The sequence below is a fragment of the Schistocerca serialis genome, chromosome 4, assembly GCF_023864345.2.
Source record: "Schistocerca serialis cubense isolate TAMUIC-IGC-003099 chromosome 4, iqSchSeri2.2, whole genome shotgun sequence".
NCBI lineage: Eukaryota > Metazoa > Arthropoda > Insecta > Orthoptera > Acrididae > Schistocerca > Schistocerca serialis.
Window position 1 is genome coordinate 822,483,657 of NC_064641.1, and position 25,569 is coordinate 822,509,225.

At 37.0% G+C, this 25,569-nt stretch overlaps 1 protein-coding gene across 1 annotated transcript in view; it reads right to left on the reverse strand.

The window, feature by feature from the left end:
• LOC126474972 (methanethiol oxidase-like) overlaps positions 1 to 25,569 on the reverse strand; it is a 117,703-nt gene that overhangs the window by 71,383 nt on the left and 20,751 nt on the right. Inside the window, exons 4-7 of the mRNA XM_050102497.1 lie at positions 23,009 to 23,152; positions 6,799 to 6,964; positions 6,528 to 6,622; positions 3,208 to 3,395 (exon numbers count right to left, since the gene is read on the reverse strand). Of these exons, the coding sequence (XP_049958454.1) occupies positions 3,208 to 3,395; positions 6,528 to 6,622; positions 6,799 to 6,964; positions 23,009 to 23,152 (593 nt within the window). The remainder of the gene's footprint in view (positions 1 to 3,207; positions 3,396 to 6,527; positions 6,623 to 6,798; positions 6,965 to 23,008; positions 23,153 to 25,569) is intronic.

Here is a 25,569-nt window from a genome sequence, read left to right on the forward strand (position 1 = left end):
TTTGTTATTGTCAATTTCAGTTTGTGTTTCACCAACATGTGCCTCGACACTAACCTTGATGCCACTAACAGCCTTTACACACGGCCAGAATTTCTTTGACTATTGTGAAAGATCTTTCAATAATACTCTACTATTGTAGTCATTGAGGGCTTCATGCATTGCCCTCTTGACACCCAAATGTATTTCATTCAGCATCCCTCTATCTACAGCCCTATGCTTTGTTTTCCACACATTATGAAGTATTCTCTGTGCCTTTAGAAGTTTATTTACTGTAACTACATATAAAAAAAGGACCCCTCCCATCATGAATTGTTCTACATGGTACATATATCCAGTATGTGGTCAACTATGCATTTAAACTTGAGCTAGTGTTTCTTTACATGCTCCTGCCCTGAGCCAAAATTTTTAAGTTCATCATTCAACTATGACAATACTACTTTTTTATCTAGTGTACTGAACATATCAATCTTTATACTTATTTTAGTTGCCCTCTGTATTTTGGTAATCATTGTTGCTACAGCTGCCTCATAGTCAATGAGACCAGCTTCAATGTGAAGATCCTCAAAGAGCTCAGGTCTATTTGTTGCCATTATATCTAATATATTTTCACCATGAGTGGGATTCCAAATCATCTGTTGCAAGTAATTTTGAGAGAAAGCACTTAGTAATGTTCTGTGGGACATCTTGTCACGTTCACAACCAACAGAATCATAAATATCCCATTTAATTGTTGGTCATACAATTATCCTGCACTGATCACAGTATAATTGGTGAACATATGTGCTAGCGATTTGAGGATTTTTTTTACATCAGGAGGTGAGTCTGGTGACTGATGGAAGGATCCAATTATAATTCTACACCATCTCCTTTGAACCTTGTCCAAACAATCTCACATGTAGCTTGAATTTCTGTCTTAGTAGATCTGAGTTTCATGTTTACTGTGAGATATACACCACTGTAATTCCACATTAGTCCATCCCTGCAATACATATGCTTAAATTTTCCCCAAAAATCTTACTGCTGTCAGCTTCAAGTTTTAATCATCTTCTGTACCTAGTATTATGTGAGCTTCATTGCAGCTCAGGAACACTTCAAGCCCTGGCACTTTGTTGAAAATGCTTCAGATTTATTTGGTGTAGTTCTGACAACTTTGATCATTATTCAGTTTCAAACAGAAGTTGATTGCAACAACACATCTGTTTCAGACCAGTATATTTTCCCTTGCCATGGAGACTATAATCTGCAAAAAGTTTAGCAGTTGAGAGAAGACAATGGAGTGTGGTTTAATGAACCAGTCTAAATAATAATGTTAATGGTAAGTAATTATATTGTGTTTAAGGTGACAGGGTGTTTGGCCATGGCCCAAGGCACATATCTTTGCATAATGCTTCCTCTCCTAATGTTGGAAACCTTCTCAGAGGAGATGAAACATTAGAAAGAAACATGCTTTAATAACATTTTGGAACTGGTATACTACTAACAATGCATGGCTGTGTATACAGCTCTAATCTGCAAAGAGTCACTTAGTCATAGGGATTATATGAAATTTATTGCTGTCATGTATCACTTTTAATCTTGAAATTCCGTTCTTTTATTGCACACACACACACACACACACACACACACACACTCACACACACACACACACACACAAAATCAATAAGAAATACGAGCAATGTGAAAATATAACCTATAAAAAGCATATATGTTCCCTGCTAATTTCAAATTTACAATAAAATGTTCCTGAAATCAATAAAATAATAATAATAATAATGATGATGATAATAATAATAAAAGTAATAATAATACGAGGGCCGTTCAGAAAGTAACCTCCGGTTGATTTAAAAAAATACACAAAGTTAAATAAAAATATTTTAATATATACATCTTACAACTACATCTTTGCACTACTTTTCTACATAGTCTCCATAGTGATTGAGGCACTTATCGTATCTCTTCACAAGCTTTGAAATTCCTTCTGCATAAAAATCACCCGCTTGTGCCTGGAGCCAGCCTGTGACCGCATCTTTGAGCTCTTCGTCGTCATCAAACCGCTGTGACCCGAGCCATTTCTTCAAATGCATGAAGAGGTGATAATCACTTGGCGCCAGGTCTGGGCTGTAAGGTGGATGGTTGATAACGTCCCACTTGAAGGACTCAAGAAGGGCCGTTGTTCTGCGAGCAGAGTGAGGACGGGCGTTATCGTGCAAAAAAACGATACCGGAAGTCAGCATACCACGGCGTTTGTTCTGTATAGCCCGTTGTAACTTTTTTATTGTTTCACAGTACACGTCTTGATTAATGGTCATACCACGTTCCATGAATTCAACCAACAACACCCCTTTGGCATCCCAAAACACCGTTGCCATCAGTTTTCTGGCAGAAAAATCTTGCGAGGCTTTTCTTGGTTTGGTAGGCGAATTTGAATGTGCCCGCATCTTTGATTGTTCTTTTGTCTCAGGGTTCACGTACTTAATCCAGGTTTTGTCACCGGTCACGATTCTGTTTAACAATGGTTCTCCTTCGTCCTCATAACATGTCAGAAAGTCTAATGCAGAGGCCATTCTTTGAGTTTTGTGGTGGTCGGTAAGAATTTTGGGCACCCATCGTGCACAGAATTTACGGTAACCCAATCTTGCTGTCACTATCTTGTACAAGAGAGTCTTAGAAATCTGTGGAAAACCAGTAGACAACTCCGACATTGAGAAACGTCGATTTTCACGAACTTTTGCATCAACTGTCTGAACGAGTTCGTCAGTCACCAATGATGGTCTACCACTCCTCTCTTCATCATGAACGTTTTCTCGTCCACTTTTAAATAAACGTACCCATTCACGGACAACTCCTTCACTCATAACTCTTGGTCCGTACACGGCACAAAGCTCACGATGAATAGCTGCTGCAGAATATCCTTTGGCTGTAAAAAACCTTATGACAGCACGCACTTCACATTTGGCGGGGTTTTCTATTGCAGCACACATTTCAAACTGCCACAAAAACTAAACTAGCGCAGGTACGACGTTCACTCGACCACGGCTTGATGCCGACTGACCTGTTGAGTGCGTGAACGCACAGATGGCGTCGCTACTCCCCCCACAACCCGCACTGTGACCAATCGGAGGTTACTTTCTGAACCGCCCTCGTAAAAGCAATGACTTGCAGACAAACAGAATCATGAAAGCAGTTGGGGAGTAATGTGCAACTAACCGTTAATTCAGAATCTTCGGTTACTTTAACAGGTCCACCTTTCACAATACTGCCTCCCAGGAAAATTTGTCCAACAAGCTTTGGATGAGCTGCATTTGTAATGTCAAACTGACGTATATCTCCATGAAGCCAGTTACAGAAGTACAAGTAATGGTCATCTAATGATATAATGATGTCAGTCACCAGACCTAAAATTTTTAAAGTGACATTTAAGAATTTATAAGTTGCCTTAAATCTGTTGGAAGTGATTCAAAAAGTGTTATTCTCAACACAAAAATTCAAAATGAATGCTTACATTAATGAGCACCTTCAAAACTTCTGAAACAATAGCAAAAGTTAGGCTAGGACAGTGACAAAAATGCTGAGACCAACAGAGCATTTAGATCTCCATGGGTAGTCATTTTTATCAGAAGAAAGTAAACATTATTAACAACTATTTTTGTGCATTTAATCATTAGCCTGACTCTAGTTTTGAAGTCCCAGGATCACTGTTGTAAAATGCTTTATTCTTTCACCCTGAGGGAAATTACATAATGCTGCAGATTTTTCCAAATATTTACTTTTGTTACATCTACAGCTACATCTACATGGTTACTCTGCAATTCACACGTAAGTGCCTAGCAGGGGGCTCATCAAACCATTTTCATACTACTTCTCAACCATTCCACTCTCAAATGGTGTGTGGAAAAAAGGAACACCTAAATCTTGAATAACGACCATCTATTTTATATGGCCTGTATTTCCAGATGTTACAGATTAGATATAGACTTGTTCATAAGTTCAATCACGACCATTTATGTGTTAAGTCGATAGGATGTTAATTCATTGCAACCATAGCTAAGTAAGTGCTTAACATATACGTCTCAAAATTTGTAGACCTAGTCATAATAATGACGATGTTGGCTTTATATTATTTTTCCCACTCCTAAGTTCATTTTAGGTGATTAAACTTCATGCTTAAGCAGAAAATTTTCCTATACAGGCCGTACCTTGTAAGCACATGATGTCTTCCTTATATCATGACCAATGAATACTTCATAAATGTTACGGACGTCGATCTAAGTACATTCTGCACAGGATAACATATATTCCCTTTTCCTCAGCTATACCTTTCATTTCACTTTACTAGTAGAGTCAGGGTCAGGAGTTAGGTTCGCATCTTGTCCCAACAAGTAACTATCACACAGTTTATGCACAGGTGCAAGGTATTGTGTCCACCTAGGTGGGCCTCATGACGCTACGGTCAGTTCCAGTACAGAATTCGAGGCTCCCTGATTTCACACTTTCTGTCATACAGTGTCAAAAAATTGCTGCATGTCTTCTTTTTCTTCATCTTCTTCTTCACTTGAAGTACTGAGCATGTGTGATAACCATATTTACTTTTTCTTGACCTCCTTTCTTCAGGTTCATACATCAATATTTTGAAACATGATCTTTTACATATCAGGCTGAAATGAAGCTCCTTCCAGTACTTATCTACCAATGTGATACAGTTCAGTACCATGCAAGAAGTAAAAATGCCCAGAAGACATGAACTTGTGAGAATTTTGTTTCTAGAGGTTAGTGTGAGTTCTCACATAAATGCCATCAGTCCATTTGATGATTATGCACAGTCTATAGGTTTGTAGTTCTGAGTTGTTATAGGCTGGCAGTAGGCAAACATAAAAATCACAAATTAAAACAACAGTTTGTTTAGTACCACAGAGCAGTTCCCAACTATTGGCAACTGGAACATAGGAATAGCTGCTCCAAGCTAGTGCAACTGTTGTACAATAGTAAGCATTTAAGTCCATGTATAGCAGTTCAATTAACACCTTTCTCTGAAGCAAGTTAAAAGTTTCTCAAAGATAAATGGCAATTTGCCAATGCTCCAGCAAGTGCCCCTCTGTCACCTACTCCCAGATACACTGTGCCACGCATTCTACGCACAGATACCTGAGTACCCTGCTTCTCTCCCTCTCCAGAGGTACTGTCCATTCCAACTGCAAACCACATTCCAAGCATTCACCTAAGGTAAAGCTTAGAGTCTATAATGTCACCAGCTACCCATAAATCCTTGTGATGGGTATTGTGTCTTTGAAATATGATCCTGTCAGTTTTTTTTATACTCACTCATGACGAATTCAACCATACAGTTTATGTGTAGCCATAAGCTCAGTTTTTGAGAATTTTCTTATTCTACAAAATCCTCAGCACCTCTCTATGCACATCCTGTACTTCATTACCACAACTATAAAGTACTTTCTCTCACTTTTCCATGGCACTAACTATCCCTAAAACAAGCTATGTAAGAAGTCCCTGCAAAGCATTAAACTTAAACAAACAAATAAGTTAATAAAAGAAGGGAAAAAAATCAGGCTTTAATATCCTGAGATAGAGCATAGGATGCAAGTTTGATTAGATAACTGTGAAGAAGGAAACTGACAATGTCCTTTCCAAAGAAGACATCCTGGTATTCACCTTCAGTTGTTGAGTGAAAATATACTCTCGCTTGACTGTATGGGAATTGAAACATTGCTCCCCCCAAAAGCTTGCTCAGTGCCTTACCCAATAGTGCAGCACTTTATATGGTCAAAATATACAGCCTATTCAGAATTACTGAAGCATTTTCTGCCACTAATTGCACAGAATCTCTGTTCAAACCACTTCTCTTTTTTCCCCTAAAGGGCAGTGAAAAGGAAAGAATCATTCTTGCCTGTTCTCCTCTTATTTCCTTCAATATTTTTGTTATTGAAACTCTTCCCTTCCATCTAAATCCCTGTTTATTTTCTTTTATTTATTTCTTTTCCCATAAGAACATCTTTACCTATGTACATTAAACTATTTTTTTGCCACTGTCATAGCTTAAAGTATTTTGTACTCCCTCCCTTTTGCAGGAACCTTACAACTGCAGTTAGTTGCTGCTGAAGTTACCATAACTGTAAATGTAGTGCCATTTATAAAGATAATTTAATGTAGCACAACCAGATGCAAGAGGCATGATGGTTTTCCATACACAGTAACTAACAATAACAAGTGAGCATAACACAGTTATTTATTGACACAGATAGGTGGTTCAATATGCAATTTTCTTAAATGCATCTGAGCCAAATATAAGCCTTTGGTAATTAAGTTTGGAATTATTGAGAAGTACTTGGTATTAATTGCGACAGCTGATAAATTAGGTACCCAGAAGACACTTGTTACATCTCATCAAACCACTAAATACAAAAATTAGATACAAAGCCACAATAATGATTTTCTAATACTGTAAATATTGAAACACACCTGAAATCATGCATTTATTGTATTCCAACATCAATCAAAATGGAGGTACTCACCTGGCATTACTGGCAATAGCCACCCTTCAACTTTCTTGCAGGGTACACTGATAACCTTTTCAGCTGTCCAAGTACCATCAACCTTTTTGTTAAATCTGGAAAAAAAACTGTCTATATGTAGCAGTCTTCCTCTGACATCATTAGAAACTTACCACCAAATAAAATGAATTAAAAAAGAAGTGGCCACTTCTGTTTCATGGAAGATATCAAAGTAATGTAAACAAGAAGAACACTCAGATCAAAACAAGTATGTAAATAAGAAAATGCATACCGGAAAACTGTTGAGCCAAGAGCACAGCCAACATATCCAGTATCGCTACGTGGGTTATGCAAGAAACGCACTTCTAGTGGAGCAATTCCTTCCTTTCCAAGATCAATACTCTGGATTTTCTTGTGTGTGCTCCATGAGAAGAAGTTTAAGTGATTTCCATAAATAGCTAATAACAATAGAGAAATGCTAAGTTTGTTTTTACATAATGGCATATACATGTACCTTCCTACAAGAATGAAATTATCACATATTGAATAATTCAGAGACACAAAAATATGCTACTTATCTTTGGAGAACTAAAAATAATCTTAGTAATGCCATTTTTAAATATGTAACAAGCCAAGACACATTTACTTCCATGCTGTTGATCATCCTAATCACAAAGGGCATGCCAAGTGAGGAGCAGGGAGCAAATGGATTTTTGATTAAGGTGTATCCACAAACCATTAGCGCTGTCACTAAACATTTGATGTGTATAAATTCACTTTTGCTGTACAGTACCAATATCCATTACGTAAAAAAAAAAAAAAAAACAATTGATATATTTCCATAAAATATTATCTTTACATACAAAATTCAACACATCATTATCATGATTTATCAGCATTATGAATGAATTCACAAAAATGGTTCCTTAAAGACATTTCTGTCCACTGATAACTACATATTCAGATTCAGATTCTTTATTAGTCATTCAGCATTGTTACATGCAATAGACTTCGTCAGTTCACTTAACCTATTAATTTTACAAAAAAAAAATTTACATATTTAAGTTGATATTGGGCATTTCTAAAAATTCTTCTAATGAATAGAATGGATTAGTTAACAAGAAGTTATGAACATTGTCTTTAAATAATTTGTCAGGCTTGATTGACCCATTTTTAGAGAATTTGTTATATATTTTAATTGCCATATACTTATGACTATTGTTAGTTTTAGCTAATCTATTTTGTGGCAACAGCAGAGAAGTACACGTTCTTGTATAGTAGCCATGTCTTTCATTTGTTACACTTAAATTAGGTAGTTCAGCAAGTATGTAGTTAACACTGTCAAGAATATATAAATTAATTACTGTTAAAATTCTATATTTAGTGAACAATGGTTTACAATGTGTTCTATTATCTAGCTTAGCCATTACTCTGATTGCTTTCTTCTGGATCACCATAATTTCATTTATTTTTCTGCTGTTTCCCCAGAGTATTAACCCATACCTTAAAACAGATTGAAAAAAGGCAAAGTACGCTGTCCTTATGTACTCAAATGTCACACAACACATCAGTCTCTTCAACAAATATATAACTCTTGACAACCTAACCACTATGTGATCAACATGAGAGTTCCATGTTAGACTGTTGTCAAGTACAATACCTAAAAACTTTGCCTTTTGTTTTTCTATTTTTGTAGTCTTTGATAGACTGAACCACATATTCTGGGTCTTTTCCTCATTTAATAGCAGACCATTGGCATTAAACCATGATGTTGCATTTTCTTTTGCCAATTTCATATCACTTACGAGGTTATCAAGTACATGGTTTACAGATAGAAAAGTTGTGTCATCTGCATACATATATGTCTTTACAGCTATATTTCCTGGTAAGTCATTTATGTGTTCAAGGAAAAGAAGTGGTCCCAATTTAGATCCCTGTGGCACTCCATGTTGAACCTCGAGTATGTTTGACAGATGACTTCCTGAACTCACCACCTGGTTCCTTTTATTGAGGTATGATTTGATGAGTTTTAAACTTTTATCACATATTCCATAGTACTCAAGTTTAGAGAGCAGAAGTGAGTGGTCAACACAGTCAAAAGCTTTGCTCAGATCACATAAGGTTACCTGTGCGTGTGCATGGTCCTCAAATGCTGCTAGAATGGCTCTGGCTAAGAGCTCTATGGCATGTATAGCTGACCTTCCTTTTCTGTAACCAAACTGTGATGCACTTAACATATGATTACCATAAACAAATTTTGTACAGTCATCCAAAATAACTAAACATTTGTCTTCATTTAAACAGAATATACAGTGTATAATTAAATTACCCTCACAGATGTTGAGGAGTTGTAGTGGGAAACAAGAAGGTTAAGTTTAGCAGTGACTCTATGCAGTGATGAGTACCAGAAACATAGCAAGTAGACTGAATGTGGATCATCAAACTGCCTGATACACTCTGCATGAGCAGCAGTTATGCCTTTACTTTCCCCAGAAGGTACAGGTAATGAGCCATAGGATGAACCCACTTCTGCAAGTGGTTCTTGCACTGTTGTGTGGATGAGCCCAACTTCTTACAGCAGATCCTTTGTGCGGATGAACCCATGTTCACCAGGGAAGGTGTTCTCAATTCTCACAACAGTCATGTGTGGGATGATGAAAATCTGCTTGCTGCACACCCCCATAGGTTTTAGGAATTATGCGGTCTGAACATTTGGGCAGGGTTCTTGGATGAACACATCATTGGGCCATGTCTTCTTCCACCACATATCTTGAGTGCCACTTACTTGCATTTCCTTGATGGCCTACTGCATGGGCTCTTGGAAGATTTGCCACTGCCTGTGCATCGAAAAGTGATTCCACACAATGGTGCACCACCTAATTTTTCACATGTAGTCTGATATCATCTGGACCAATGATTTGAGCAACAGTGGACATGTTGTGATGGCCTAATTGCTTTGCCTGTGTGTTCTCCTGACATGAAGACTCTAGATTACTACCTGAAGGATAACATTAAATTCTTGATTTATGAGGTCATTGTGGCATCCACCTACTAGCATGGGTTACGACTGCAGCAGATGCTGGAGGACCAGAGATTGGTTATCGTGCACACCACATTGTGGTACAGAGGTACCACATCTGTGTTGGCATTGGTGGTTGTCACATTGGTCCCTCCTTGTAAGTGGACCCAGATGATAAGTAGCAGGAATCAGGGAGCAACACGTGTAGTTATATTCTGTGTGTAGCGCAAAAATGGTATATTTCCGGAAATGAGTTCCTTTGCTGAACTTAGCCATTTTGGTCCCCAAATACAAGTCCTCAAAGTCTGTACAGCAAATTTAGCCACACCCTGCATGGTAATAAGGTAATGAGTACCAATCAAAGCAGACTCCACAGAATACTCCTCTCAGCTATTACTAAGGATGGGTTAGTGGCTGGCTCCTGCAAAATTATTCCTCAACTTGAGGACCTATCCCTATTTACTTCCTGAGGACAGAACTAACAGTTTTGATTGTGTGTACCAGCAGTACTGAAATGTCACCCCATGAAGCTAAGTACCAAGCAGCATTTCTGCCTCCTTGTAATATACTGGGTGTTCCAGGAGGAACAGTCAATACTCAGTGATATGACATGGGCTCTAAAATACATGCCTTATGAGCTACTTCATCTTCAATGCTATGAAGCAAATTTCTTCTACTGCAAGCTCTATGCTTTCCATAGTTTCGTAGAAGGTAGTATGGACCAAAACAAGAAAAAATTATCTAGTCAACAGTAGAAGAGGTGTGTTCCATAGTATCAAAGATGAACAAGTGCTCATAGATCTTAAGGTGTCCATTTTAGAGTCCGTTTTACTAGAATTTTTTGTTTTGAATGATAATTCATGTCATAACCCTCAATATTGACCATTCCTCCTGGGAGGACAACCTGTATACACATTTTGTTTTATATTGCATGCTCTCACACTGAAACTGATGCAATCAGTATCAGACAACTACCTTCTCGCTTCATTTTTTTTTTTTTTTTTTTTTTAAAAAAAAAGAAGAAAGAACTCACCCATCATGGAACTATGGTGTTGAAAAGAAGAGACATGAAAAGCACATATTTACACTTATGCAAGAGTGGCAATGCTTCGAGTTCCAAATCTCCAGGAAGCTCAGAAGTTTATGTCATTCACTGAGTGATAAGAGAACACCTATGAGATAAATATTTTAATGTTTATATCATAAGTGTTCTGTTCTCTTACCACTTGTTTCTGTCTCCTGTCTTTTTGTGTTAGTTCCTGGGATGCATGTAATGTGTTTCAGTATCAAATATCCTCAAAAGTTTCTTTGCACATGCCATTTAACAAAAACAGCAGTTGTGACATGTCATTCACTTCCAGAGGTGTCAGGATGCTCATTTTTGAGTAATCTTATATATTATCTGTTAGATACTATTACATCTGTGGATACAAAATAGGTATATGCTGCACCTTTACCAACACTCTTGCAAGTGCAGATATTCCTTATTCTTTATCAGATGTTCTTCCACCACAAGAGGATATGACAGTAGCTTCAGCAACACATGTGTCTGGTGATAGGGCAAGTGCCACTACTAATTACTCATCAACAGTTGCTCTTCCAGCTCATGAAGATATGGAAGATCCAGTGTCAGGGGCAGGTGTGTCAGGTGATAATGCAAGTGTTGTTGCTAGTCACTCATCTCCAGTTGGTCTCCCAGCACAAGAAGTTATAGATGTTCTTGCTTCAGCACCAGGTGTTTGTGCAGGTGCAGCTGCTAATAACTCATTATGAGATATTTCTGATGCAGCAGCTCCACCTCAAAGTTCAGAAAACAGAAAAATGCTTCTATGACTGGGATGACCTAATGTCAAAGGGAGGATTTTTATTACCCCCTCAAGTAGAAGGACATAGGTAATCTTTCTTGCAATAGTCCTGTAGATGATAAATCCATCCATTTAAATGTAGCTGCCAAAGTAGCCCCAATTGTTGATAAAGAAGTAATTACCTAGATGTAATTAAAGAGTACCTAATTGCAAAGACTCTAAAAAATTTTAATTTCATAATGTACAAGGTCTTAGACATGAAATATGTGACCTAGAAGTGTTAATAAACTCTGTAAGTGAAATTTCAGATGCAAATATTCCATATACAACTGAGGACTTAATGGAAGCACAAGAAATCAAAAGTATAGTGCTCCCACAATTCACACTAATAGACAATTTTTCAAGAAAAATTTACAAAGGTGGAGGGAGTTGCATATTTGCAAGGGAATGCATTGCAGCCCATTCACTCCAAATATGCTGTTCTTACAGTGCTGAAAAGGATATAGAATTATCTGGGATTCAACTTACTGACCTCAAGTTACTCTTAATAACTGTTTACAGATCACCTTCTGGTAAGATAGGCTCATACTTTAAAAACTTTACATCCCTTCTTGAAACTCTAACAAAGAGAAGCATTCCAAATATCTTAATCTGTGGCAATTTTAATTATTGACTTCTTGAATGATGGCAGCACCCAGACTGCCTTCATAAATCAATAAATTCTTTCAACCTTCATTTGAAAGTAAAATCTGCAACTAGAATCACATCCCATAGTAGTAGCTGTATTGACCAACTAGCCACTAATGTAGAATGTGTTGCAAACTCTGTACACATAGGGTTCTCAGACCACAATGCTATAATTATAAATGCAAAGTTACCACATAGGGAAGCCTTAGTCAAAAAAGCAGTAAGAAACTTTTCAGAAAACAATATTTTAAATTTTCTATCCAACATGAATAAATAAAACTGGCAGACAGACTTCCAATCACAAACAGTAGATGATAAGTATGCAGCCTTCCTAAAAATATTTCTCTTGTTACTTCAATTACCATTTGCCTTTAAAATTAAAAAAAAAAGTTGTTCCTGGTTATTTCAGAAAGAGGATCACTTCAGACATTATAACTTCCTTCAAAAGAAAAAGGGAGCTTTTCTCCTTGAGCAAACCAAACTTTGGCAGGAGTGTCCAGTTTAAGAAATACTTCACTGCTTATAAAAGGATATTCAGAAATGTTGTCAAGGAAGCCAGAAAACTTCATTATGGTATACATCTCAAAAACTCAAGTAACAAAAGTAAATGTATGTGGTAGATATTTAACATTCATACAGGTAGGGCTAAAAATGTTACAAATAGCAGTAACCTAGAAATAAATGGAAGACTGATTACTAACAAAAAAAGAAATGGTTCATGAATTTAACTCCTTCTTCACAAATTCTGTTGAAAACCTTACTGGTCACTTAAAGAATAACCCTATGCCAGCCTCTCTTTCAAGCAAATTGAAAATACAATCGGCCAAAAAATAAAAAAAATATTCCTTAAGCTGGACAAGATGAAATCCCTTGTTTCCTTGTTCACAGATGTTCAAGTATAATAAGTAAGCCTCTATCACATGTCATTAACTCTTCATTTTTGGAAAGTATATTCCCTAAATTACTTACCATAGCAAAAATTATACCAATACACAAAAAAGACTCTAAACAAGATCCCAATAATTATTGGCCTATAGCACTCCTCTGTGTTTAATAAAATATTTGAGTATGTAGTGGCTGACAGACTAAAATCATTTCTGAATAAGTATAGTATCTTTCTCCAGCTCAGTATGGATTCCAGGAGGGGAAAACAACAGTAGATGCTGTTAATAAATTTCTTGACAGAACTCTCACTCTCATAGATAAGGAACAGCCAGCTGTGGGGTTGTTCCTTGATCCACAGAATACTATTACAAAAATTATACAACTACGGTATATGGGGCACTGCCTACGATTGGTTTGCAAGCTACCTACTAAACAGAAAATAGTATGTGCAGTTATGTGAGGTCACCCTTTCAGGAAAATCCACAGTTTCATGTTCCAATATACAACCCATAAAACATAGTGTCCCTCAATGATCGGTTTTAGGCCCAATCCTATTTCTCCTGTTCATTAATTATCTTCCTCTTCACCTACCGACCTGCAATACCTTTCTTTTCAACTATGAAACCAATATTCTGATATCTGACTCAGATGATCACACTGAAGCTGCAGTCAACAAATGTACAACTCTACTAGATTCATGGGTTGCAGCTAATAGGCTACTTCTTAATACAAAAAAGACTGTAGACCTAACAATTCATACTGTCCAGAACAGAAATCCCACTGTCCCAATAATACAAATAGGTGGAAATAGTATTGAACTGGAAAATGTAAGTAAATTCTTTGAAATACCTACCTCTGACACTCTAAGCTGGAAAAGGTACACTGACAGCTTAGCTACCAAGCTAAGTAAAGTATGTTTTATGGTTCTGTCAGTCAGGGAAGTGACAAGTATAAATATGCTAACGTCAGTGTACAATGCTCTTTCTTCACTCAGTCCTAATGTTTGTCCTCATATTCTGGGGCCACGGTTCTGAGTCCAACAAAATATTTAAGCTCCAAAAGAAAACTGTCAGGATGTTGTTGTTGTGGTCTTCAGTCCTGAGACTGGTTTGATGCAGCTCTCCATGCTAATCTATCCTGTGCAAGCTCCTTCATCTCCCAGTACCTACTACAACCTACATCCTTCTGAATCTGCTTAGTGTATTCATCTCTTGGTCTCCCTCTACGATTTTTACCCTCCACGCTGCCTCCAATGCTAAATTTGTGATCCCTTGATGCCTCAGGACATGTCCTACCAATCGATCCCTTCTTCTAGTCAAGTTGTGCCACGAACTTCTCTTCTCCCCAATCCTATTCAATACCTCCTCATTAGTTACACGATCTACCCACCTAATCTTCAACATTCTTCTGTAGCACCACATTTTGAAAGCTTCTATTCTCTTCTTGTCCAAACTATTTATTGTCCATGTTTCACTTCCATATATGGCTACACTCCATACAAATACTTTCAGAAACGACTTCCTGACACTTAAATCTATACTCGGTGTTAACAAATTTCTCTTCTTCAGAAATGCTTTCCTTGCCATTGCCAGTCTACATTTTATATCCTCTCTATTTCGACCATCATCAGTTATTTTGCTCCCCAAATAGCAAAACTCCTTTACTACTTTAAGTGTCTCATTTCCTAATCTAATTCCCTCAGCATCACCCGAGTTAATTCGACTACATTCCATTATCTTTGTTTTGTTTTTGTTGATGTTCATCTCATATCCTCCTTTCAAGACACTGTCCATTCCGTTCAACTGCTCTTCCAAGTCCTTTGCTGTCTCTGACAGAATTACAATGTCATCGGCGAACCTTTAAGTTTTTATTTCTTCTCCCTGGATTTTAATACCCACTCCAAATTTTTCTTTTGTTTCCTTTACTGCTTGCTCAATATACAGATTGAATAACATCGGGGATAGGCTACAACCCTTCTAGGATAAGTCGTAAGGTCAGTATTGCCTCACGTGTTCCAACATTTCTACGGAATCCAAACTGATCTTCCCCGAGGTTGGCTTCTACCAGTTTTTCCATTCGTCTGCAAATAATTTGCGTTAGTATTTTGCAGCTGTGACTTATTAAACTGATAGTTCGGTAATTTTCACATCTGTCATCACCTGCTTTCTTTGGGATTGGAATTATTATATTCTTCTTGAAGTCTGAGGGTATTTCGCCTGTCTTGTACATCTTGCTCACCAGATGGTAGAGTTCTGTCAGGACTGGCTCTCCCAAGGCCGCCAGTAGTTCTAATGGAATGTTGTCTATTCCCGGGACCTTGTTTCGACTCAGGTCTTTCGGTGCTCTGTCAAACTCTTCACGCAGTATCGTATCTCCCATTTCATCTTCATCTACATCCTCTTCCATTTCCATAATATTGTCCTCAAGTACATTGCCCTTGTATAGACCCTCTATATACTCCTTCTACCTTTCTGCTTTCCCCTCTTTGCTTAGAACTGGGTTTCCATCTGAGCTCTTGATATTCATACAAGTGGTTCTCTTTTCTCCAAAGGTCTCTTTAATTTTCCTGTAGGCTGTATCTATCTTACCTCTAGCGAGATAAGCCTCTACATCCTTGCATTTGTCCTCTAGCCATGCCTGCTTAGCCATTTTGCACTTCCTGTCGATTTCATTTTTGAGACATTTGTATTCCTTTTTGCCTGCTTCATTTACTGCATTTTTATATTTTCTCCTTTCATCAATTAAATTCAATATTTCTTCTGTTACCCAAGGATTTCTACTAGCCCTCGTCTTTTTACCTACTTGATCCTCTGCTACCTTCACTACTTCATCCCTCAGAGCTACCCATTCTTCTTCTACTGTATTTCTTTCCCCCATTCCTGTCAATTGTTCCCTTATTCTGTCCCTGAAACTCTGTACAACCTCTCGTTTAATCAGTTTATTCAGGTCCCATCTCCTTAAATTCCCACCCTTTTGCAATTTCTTCAGTTTTAATCTACAGTTCATAACCAATAGATTGTGGTCAGAGTCCACATCTGCCCCTGGAAATGTCCTACAACTTAAAACCTGGTTCCTAAATCTCTGCCTTACCATTATATAATCTATCTGATACCTTTTAGTATCTCCAGGATTCTTCCATGTGTACAACCTCCTTTTATGATTCTTGAACCAAGTGTTAGCTATGATTAAGTTATGCTCTGTGCAAAATTCTACCAGACGGCTTAATCTTTCATTTCTTAGCCCCAATCCATATTCACCTACTATGATTCCTTCTCTCCCTTTTCCTACTGTCGAATTCCAGTCACCCATGACTATTAAATTTTCATCTCCCTTCACTACCTGAATAATTTCTTTTATCTCATCATACATTTCTTCAATTTCTTCGTCATCTGCAGAGCTAGTTGGCATATAAACTTGTACTACTGTAGTAGGCATGGGCTTCGTGTCTATCTTGGCCACTATAATACGTTCACTATGCTGTTTGTAGTAGCTTACCCGCACTCCTATTTTTTTATTCATTATTAAACCTACTCCTGCATTACCCCTATTTGATTTTGTATTTATAACCCTGTATTCACCTGACCAGAAGTTTGTTCCTCCTGCCACCGAAATTCACTAATTCCCACTATATCTAACTTTAATCTATCCATTTCCCTTTTTAAATTTTCTAACCTACCTGCCTGATTAAGGGATCTGACATTCCACACTCCGATCCGTAGAACGCCAATTTTCTTTCTCCTGATAACGACGTCCTCTTGAGTGTCCCGCCCGGAGATCCGAATGGGGGACTATTTTACCTCTGGAATATTTTACCTAAGAGGACGCCATCATCATTTAATCATACAGTAAAGCTGCATGCCCTCGGTAAAAATTACGGCTGTAGTTTCCCCTTGCTTTCAGCCATTCGCAGTGCCACAACAGCAAGGCCGTTTTGGTTAGTGTTACAAGGGCAGATCAGTCAATCATCCAGACTGTTGCCCCTGCAACTACTGAAAAGGCTGCTGCCCCTCTTCAGGAACCACACGTTTGTCTGGCCTCTCAACAGATACCCCTCTATCTGTATCGTTGAGGCACGCAAGCCTCCCCACCAAATGCAAGGTCCATGGTTCATGGGGGGGACTGTCAGGATAATTATATTTAAAAAACAGAGAGATCGTGTAAACAACTATTCCAAATACCAGGTATTCTTCCACTTCTATGCCAGTACATATTGCAGATACTAAGTTTTACCAAGCTAAATGTTGGCAGCCTCAAGCAGAATCAGGACTATCACCAGCACGACACTAGAGAGAAATACTTGTTGACACAGTTTCCCCATTCCACCATATTATAAGGTGACAGTGTAAAATGCTTGAGTATTAAACTTTATTATCATCTACCACTAAACATAACAAACATCAACACTCCAGTACATTTTAAAAGAAGGCTTAAGTCGATATTATTGAAATATCCTCTTATAACTTACATAAATATTTGCAACATGATTTTTCTATGTATATATTGGTACACTTATCTGTCTGTACTATAATTTATCCTCAAAATGTAAATTTCAGTAAGGCCTAACTGACTGTTAAAAACTGATCTACTTGTATGTACTTATTATGTTTATCTAGTAAATCTTAACTATTGTATAAGTATTGTAATGCTCATCTGTTCTTGATTTGATTTTAAATTTATCCACAAATTTTAATTTTAATTAGGCCTTGTTGACTTTAATTTTGATCAAATTTACTTAATTATTTTTTATCATCCCAATGATCACATTTGTGATATAGGATTTGTCAGGATACATCTCAACAACTATATAACATCTATACAAAAAACATTTCTATGCTGAATTCATAAGAAGCTGTCTTATGTTTAATACAATATACAACTAATAAGTGTTTTTATAACATAATTTCTGATGTGCTTGACAGACCTAGTCCTTGATGTTGTGATTTCATTTGTCACATTAATGATGTCATACATTCTTATACAGTTGAACAAAGCTATTCACTTATCCTGTAGTGACATTTGTTAGGCATGTGGTTCTTAATCTTCTTATGTGCTTGACAGACATAGTCATTGAAGTAATTTCATTTGTCACATTAATTTAAACATATATTCTTATACAGCTGTGCAGAGATATTCACTTATGCTGTAATAACATTTGTCAAGGATGTGGTTCTTTATATTCTAATACAGTTGAGCATAGAAATTCACTTATACTGTAATAACATCTATCAAGCATGTGATTCTTTATTAACAGTTTTCAATTTATCCTCAGTTTCCAGCTCTTTGATATGTTTTGGTAGTGCATTAAAAAGTTTGATGCATTGATTACATACATGTTTCTGACTTCAGGTCTTTGTTACAGCTTGTAAGTGGAGATCTCTACATTGTCGTGTACTGTAATTATGGTAGTATGTATTGGTTTTCATTTTGTCCTGATTTCTTTTTATCACCAACAAAAATTTCAGAATGTATAATGACGGAATTGTTAAAATTATCAATGCTTTAAAAAGGGGCTAAAATGTGTTTGAGGTGGGCTCTGGGTCATTATCCAAATAGCGCATTTTTGTAATTTGAAAATCTCATTTAGACGACAATTTGTTTTTCCCCAGAATGCTATCCCCATAGGATGCAATGGACTGAAAACAGCCAAAATATACTAATCTGGTACAGTCATTACTACAAACTTTTGAAATTATTCTACCAGGTGTACCGGTATGAAATGAGCATTTTTTTTTGTGAAAATGAAACTAATTTTGAATTGAAAAGTAAAAACATTTTATTCTAAGTACTGACCATTGCTTTCTATAAATTTTTACCACCTTTCTGGAAATTTGTGGACACCACGCCAATAGAAATGTTCATCTTTTGAAGCAAACCAATCAGACACCCAATTTTCGACTTCTTCGTAGGAATTGAAGTGTTCCTCAGCCAATGCGTGTCCCGTTGATGAAAACAAATGTTAGTTGGAAGGGGTCAAGTCTGGTGAATATGGTGGGTGGGGTAGCAGCTCCCAGCCAATTGTTTTGATTGTATCCTGAACCAGTTTTGCTTTGTGTGCAGGTGCATTGTTGTGTAAAAAAATTACTTTCTTCTGGCCCATTCTGGTCTTTCTTCGATCCATGCATAGTTCAAATTGATCATTTGTTGTCTGTAGTGATTAGTATTCACAGTTTCACCTGGTTTTAGAAGCTCATGATACACCACACCTTTCTGATACCACCAAACACAGAGCATTGTCTTCTTGCCGAATCGATCTGGTTTTGCAGTTGATGGTGATGGTTGTCCTGGATTAACCCATGATTTTCCCTTTTAGGATTCTTAAAATAAATCCATTTTTCATCGCCAATAACAATTCAATGTAAAATTGATTTTCTTTCATGTCCTTGAAGCAAAATTTGACAAATGGTTTTTTGGTTTTCCGTCTGTCTTTAATTCAATTCATGTGGCACCCATTTTACACACTTTTGGATCTTTCCCATAGCTTTCAAACGGTCATAAATTGTTTGTTGTGCAACATTTAGCATTGCTGCCATTTGCTTCTGATTCAAAGTATCATCTTCATCCAATATTGCTTGCAATTCGGCGTCTCCAAACTTTTTTGGTGGTCTTCCACGTTCTTCATTTCTTACATCAAAATCATTATTTCTGAACCATTGAAACCATCTTTTGCATGTTGCTTCTGATAGAGCATGATCACCATATGCCTCAACAAGAATTCGATGCGACTCTGCAGCACTCTTTTTCAAATGAATACAAAAAATTAATGCTTTCCCCAAATCACCACTTTCTGGTACAAAATTCGACATTGCTAACATGATGAAAACATATGATGTTGTTTGTTCCATGACTTGATGTATACTAAATATCTTTGACAGATGTCATACCAACCAAACAAAAAAAATTAAGGCTTGTTCACAACAAATGTTCCCTATCGACACATTTGTACCTTAATGCTCATTTCATACCGGTACACCTGGTAAGTACAAAATGCTGAATTTAGTTCTAGTGCTAAGCTCACCACATAGTCCTTCCAGTTTATCTTCTCATCAATGTGCATACCCAGGAATTTTGCACACGGTACTCTTTCAGGTTCCTTGCCCTCCATGGTGGGATTTACGTCATAATGTTCACTTATTTTTCCATATTGCACATAAAAAGTTTTTTTTACATTCAGTGTTAGGTTGTTTGCACTAAACTATTTTTGTATATCTTGTAGGACATGGTCCACAGTACTGTGCAATGACTGCTTCATATCACTAACTATTAAACTAGTATCATCAGCAAATAACATGATTCTAGCTTTTCTCTCTGACACCTGAATACCATTAATGTAAACAAGGAACAGCAAGGGGCCTAATACACTTCCTTGGGGTACTCCTACTGTGGCCTCCCTTGGATCTGATCTTAATTTAATTTTTGGTTAATATTTGGTGCTGTAATTTCAACCACCTGCATCCTCTTATCCAGATATGACTCAAACCACTTTTTTACCAGTCCTCTGATACCTATAACTTCAGCCAGCCGGGGTGGCCGAGCAGTTCTAGGCGCTACAGTCTGGAACTGCACGGCCGCTACGGTCGCATGTTCGAATCCTGCCGCGGGCATGGATGTGTGTAATGTCCTTAGGTTAGTTAGGTTTAAGTAGTTCTAAGTTCTAGGGGACTGATGACATTAGAAGTTAAGTCCCATAGTGCTCTGAGCCATTTGAACCATTTGAACCTATAACTTCAAGCTTTACCAAAAGTATGCTGTGGTCAACAGTGTCAAAGGCTTTTGACAGATCTAGATTTATCCTGACTACACTTTTTCCCTCTTCCAATTTACTGATTGTTTCTTTTGTGTATTCCAGTACAGCTGTTTCGGTACTTCTCCCAGCTTGAAATCCATGCTGATTACTGTTTATGAGATTGTGGATATTAAGATAATGTGTGACTCTATATTTCATTAGTATCTCTAAAACCTTAGAGAAAGTTGGGAGAAGTGAGACAGGTCTGTAGTTTGCTATTTTAAGCTTATCACCCTTTTTCAACAGGGGAACAACTTTATAAATTTTCAGTTTCTGTGGAAACACGCCCTCAGCCATTGACAAGTTTGCTATGTGTGCTAATGGTTTCGCTATTTGATTAGTAGTTTTCATTACTAGTATTATTGGCACCTCATCTATTTCAGCTGACATCTTGGACTTCAGACTTTTAATCACTTTCAAAACTTCCTTTTTGTTTGTTGGGACTGCCATCATACTGCTGGCTGCCTTGGCTGTTGCTCTCTCAATCTGCTCCCCAAAATTCCAGCTTAATGTCTGGGGTATATTTAAAAAGTAATTATTTATATAATTAGGCATGGCACATTTATCTACCATTTTATTCTTCTCCTCTTTCAGAATAATTTCCTTATCTTTGATAGGTACCCCAGTTTCTTTTCTCACAAATTCCCAAACTATTTTAGTTTTATTTCTGGACTGTTTTATTTCCGTGTCATTACTTAGTAACTTTGCATTTGCAATTACTCTGCAGTATATTTTCCTATACTTTTTTACATATTCTATAAAGTCACTCCCTCAACTCTGAATTGAGTTTTTTCATGTTTTCACATGATTTCTTAATGCAAGAGTCATCCAAGAACTTGACTTTATGTGTCCAGTAGACTTGATTCTGGTCAGTTTCTTTGAAAAACACATCTCAAAGTTCATCATATAATTCGATGCAAATACACTATATGCCTCATATATACTTGTTTGTTTCATAACATCTAACCAATTTTCATTTTCTAAGATACTTATGAACTAATGACAGCTGTCCACAGAGAAGTTTCTTTTGTAAATATTATTTACACCTTTATCTTCCTTTCGCCTTAAAGGGATTTCAATGGTGAGAGCACTGTGGTCAGACAATCCTAAATCTATGTTTGTTACCTCTATGTCAGTTGTTGACATATTTGAGAAAACGTTATCTATGATTCTATTGGAGGTGTTTGTTATTCTAGTTGAATTGTTTATGTGTGGTGACATGTTGAAACTCTTTAATATGTCCAAAAATTGCCTTTTTTTGTTGACTTTCAACTAGAAGATTAATATTGAAATCACTGCAAAGAATATTCATAGTTTTTTGTAAAAATATTTAGCAACAATTCTAATTCATCAAAAAAGACTTCTATGTTTCCACATGGTGACCTATACACTGGACAGCACCTGCTTCAAAGAACTTTTCAATACTTAAGTTCTCTGCTTCACATCTCTTTATAAATTCTAACTCTTGTCTAAGGTAAATACAGACTCCACCACCTTTTGCAATTTTCCTACTATAATGATTTGCCAGTTTAAATGGATTAATATGAATACTACTAATTTCATGGTACTTAACCAGCATTCAGTAATACACAAGACATCAGGTTGGGTGTTACTTACTTCTATTTTGAGTTCACAATATTTGTTCTTGAGGCACTGTACATTTAGAGTCATAATCTTTAGAAAAGGAGAGTGAGCACTGATGGTATTTCTCCTTTTGTTTAACATTGTTAACTTGGAGTTTTCATTGAGGCCGGATACCAAAAATCCTGTTGTACCACAGGTTTCTTGTTTCTGTTACTTTTCCTACTTGAAATGGATTATGCTGATTGATTGTTTATACTAGCTGTGGCAGCCCAAGTTAACAGTGTTAAACAAAAGGAGAAATGCCATCAGTGCTCACTCCCCTATTTTAAAGATTATGACTCTAAATGTGCAGTGCCTCAAGAGCAAATATTGTGAACTCGAAATAGCACTAAGTAACACCCAACCTGATGTCTTGTGTATTACTGAACAACTTAAGAGTATACTAATACTATATCCTGTAATCTATAACTATCACACAATTGTGTAAGTCTAGGTGTATCTAATTATGTGTTATGTATTTTTTAAATGTTTAACTACTATAATGACTTGTCCCATATCGTGTAGTACTCTCTGTACACAAAATGGTTCAGTGGATCAATAAAGAGTGAATGAATAAAGGTATGTCAATAATATGGCCATGACAGATATTACTCATTATTGAAATAGATTCATTTAACAATGTATCAACAATGTTAGTTATGAAATGACATATGAAGACTAGTTTTCTCAATCAGCTTACCTGGATTCATTCCATCTTCGGGTTTAAATCCATACTTGAATGCTTTTGGTGCTGCCCATTCTGATGAAACCAATACATCATGGAATGGCTGATACCAGAAATCATAACCAAATGGTGTTTCATCCTCTTTACTAGCCCACAGTTCTGAAACCAAAGTAAACTTAGTTAAATTTACAGTCTGGTCTTATTGATCATAGTAAAGGAAATAAGAGAGATTTGTACATAAAATGGTACTTACTGTGCAATCAAAATAGCTGTTGGTTTAAGAGAAATGAACAATTTACTCATAAAGCTATTCATCTCATTACATTTCATGAGTAGATTGCTCAGAAGGATGAACTATATGAACTACTTAAGTGGACATGTAGACAATTAGAAAGAATTAAGAGATGGATTTCTTAAAGTTGCTTTTCAGCTCTGTCTGCCATACTGCTGAAACTTTTCAGAAATATTTTGTGTACTAAAGGTTCCTTTAAAAAAGAATGTCAATCAAAGTCTATTGGAAAAAAAAGTTTTAAAAGTGGCATCACCATGTTGTACATAAAGTCACTACCAGCCCATAATCATATCAGATTAACTCTTGGATCATCAATTATTCTTTCAGGTTGTTTCAATAAAAATAACATACAATAATTTTAGGGTCTTAATACAACTCTACAGGACCTGGATGGTAAAGTGTAATACAAACTGGCCATCTTGTTCAGAACTATGACAATTTAAAGTGTCAAACAGAAACCTATATGAAAGGGTAGGAAGAATGGAAATGCTACAGGATGGCAGCAGAGGCTGCAGAAAGTATGTATGCATCAATTGTGTTGGAGTTTTGGGTGACTAGCGCTGCCATCATTAAACATCAGCAACTTTATTTCTCATCTCTTCCACTCACCTTCAAGCTTTAGGGGTGGAGTGGAGGCAGAGAGGAAGATATATATTGTATGCCCAATAAGGCGGTCAGTTCATCAGCGGACCTGATAATATAAATACGACTGGTTGCTGAAATGGTGTGCCTGTTGGACTCCAAGAATCAGTCATACACTCATGAATCATTTTGTCATCAGTTATGCTGGGTGAAACTGAAGATTCATTTTAAACATTTTATTTACTCACCTTGAATTTTAATTCTTATACCAAATTTCTCCTTGCTTTTATCAACTCCCTGTACTGTTTACTCAATTCTCAGTTTCCACCTGCCTTAATGTCCTTTAACATTTATAACTGCTGTTTGCATTCTGTACAAGTTGCAGATTGCCTTTCACTCCCCATGTTTTATACCCGATAATATCAGAATGTCTAAGAGCGTATTCCAGTTAATATCGTTGAAACCTTTTTCTAAACCTACAAATGCTATAAATATTTTGGCCACATAGCCAAGTGGCATATGTATGAAGATTTATAGAAGTAGTACTTACACAATGGAAACATACTAAACTCTATACAAAGGAGACAACCTGCAAATTTGTGAGAATAGTTCCTTTAATCACACCAGAAACCTTAGAATTAGAATAAAAATACTGGATGAAGTTGGTTTGTGGTGCTTGTCTTCTTAATTTGAATTTATTGCCAATGTACAATAATAACCAACTGACATTTAAAAGTTTTTTTTAAAAAAGATGTCTGTGGTGCACAACCCAAAAGTAGGCTACTGGCCTGACTGCAGGTAGGGTGCGCTAGGAGAGAGGTGATGATGAGCCCATTGCACCAGCCACACTTTATCCTCAGGAAACATCCCTGGTACTCAATTGATAGCAGGCTGAGTGGACCTGTGGCCATCCTGGTGGGACTGGAACAAGGAAAAAATCTCTATTCATACCTGACTTGAATGTGTCACCTCCAGGGCTAGAGTTTAGTGTCTACCTACTTGACCATGATGGCTTCTGAAAGTTTTAAGAGCACGAAATAAATTTTAAGTGCTTTTAGCCATTACCTCAATGAGCCTGTAGTTCTCAGGTATGGTATAGCTGTAGCATCTTTGATTAGTAATCAAAGTGCCCTCAGTCTTGTGTTTCAATACTATTACCGTTTAAATTTTTTTATAAAAAATCATCAGCAGTGGCGAGCAAAGACTTCCTGGATAAGAAGTCACCCTCATTTACCAATGGCCTTGTCAAAGATGGTGGAGGAGTGGACAGAGGTTCAGCACACTCCTTGCCCTAAAAGGTGGAAGAATCACATCAGCAATGATCAGTGGCAAGGGGATGAAGAAGGCAACGGAAGCTACTGTTGTAAAGACAGGTAACATGTATCCACAGGACATATTGCCTGTAATTGAAAAAGTGTCATAATGATCTCTCCACTCGCAGAAGATTCCAGATTAATCCCCCATTCAAATTTCTGTGAGAGGGCTGCCAAGGGGGAAGTGACCATGAGAAAAAGATTGAATGACCAACAAAAGGATAGTGTTCTATGTGTCAGGGCATCGTATATCAGAAGGTTGAACACGGTAGAGAAGCTAGAAAATATGAAAAGGAAAATGCCATGGCTCAGCCTAGATACAGCGGGCATCAGTGAAGTGACTGAAATGAAACCAAGGATTTCTAATCAGATGAGTATAGGGTAATATC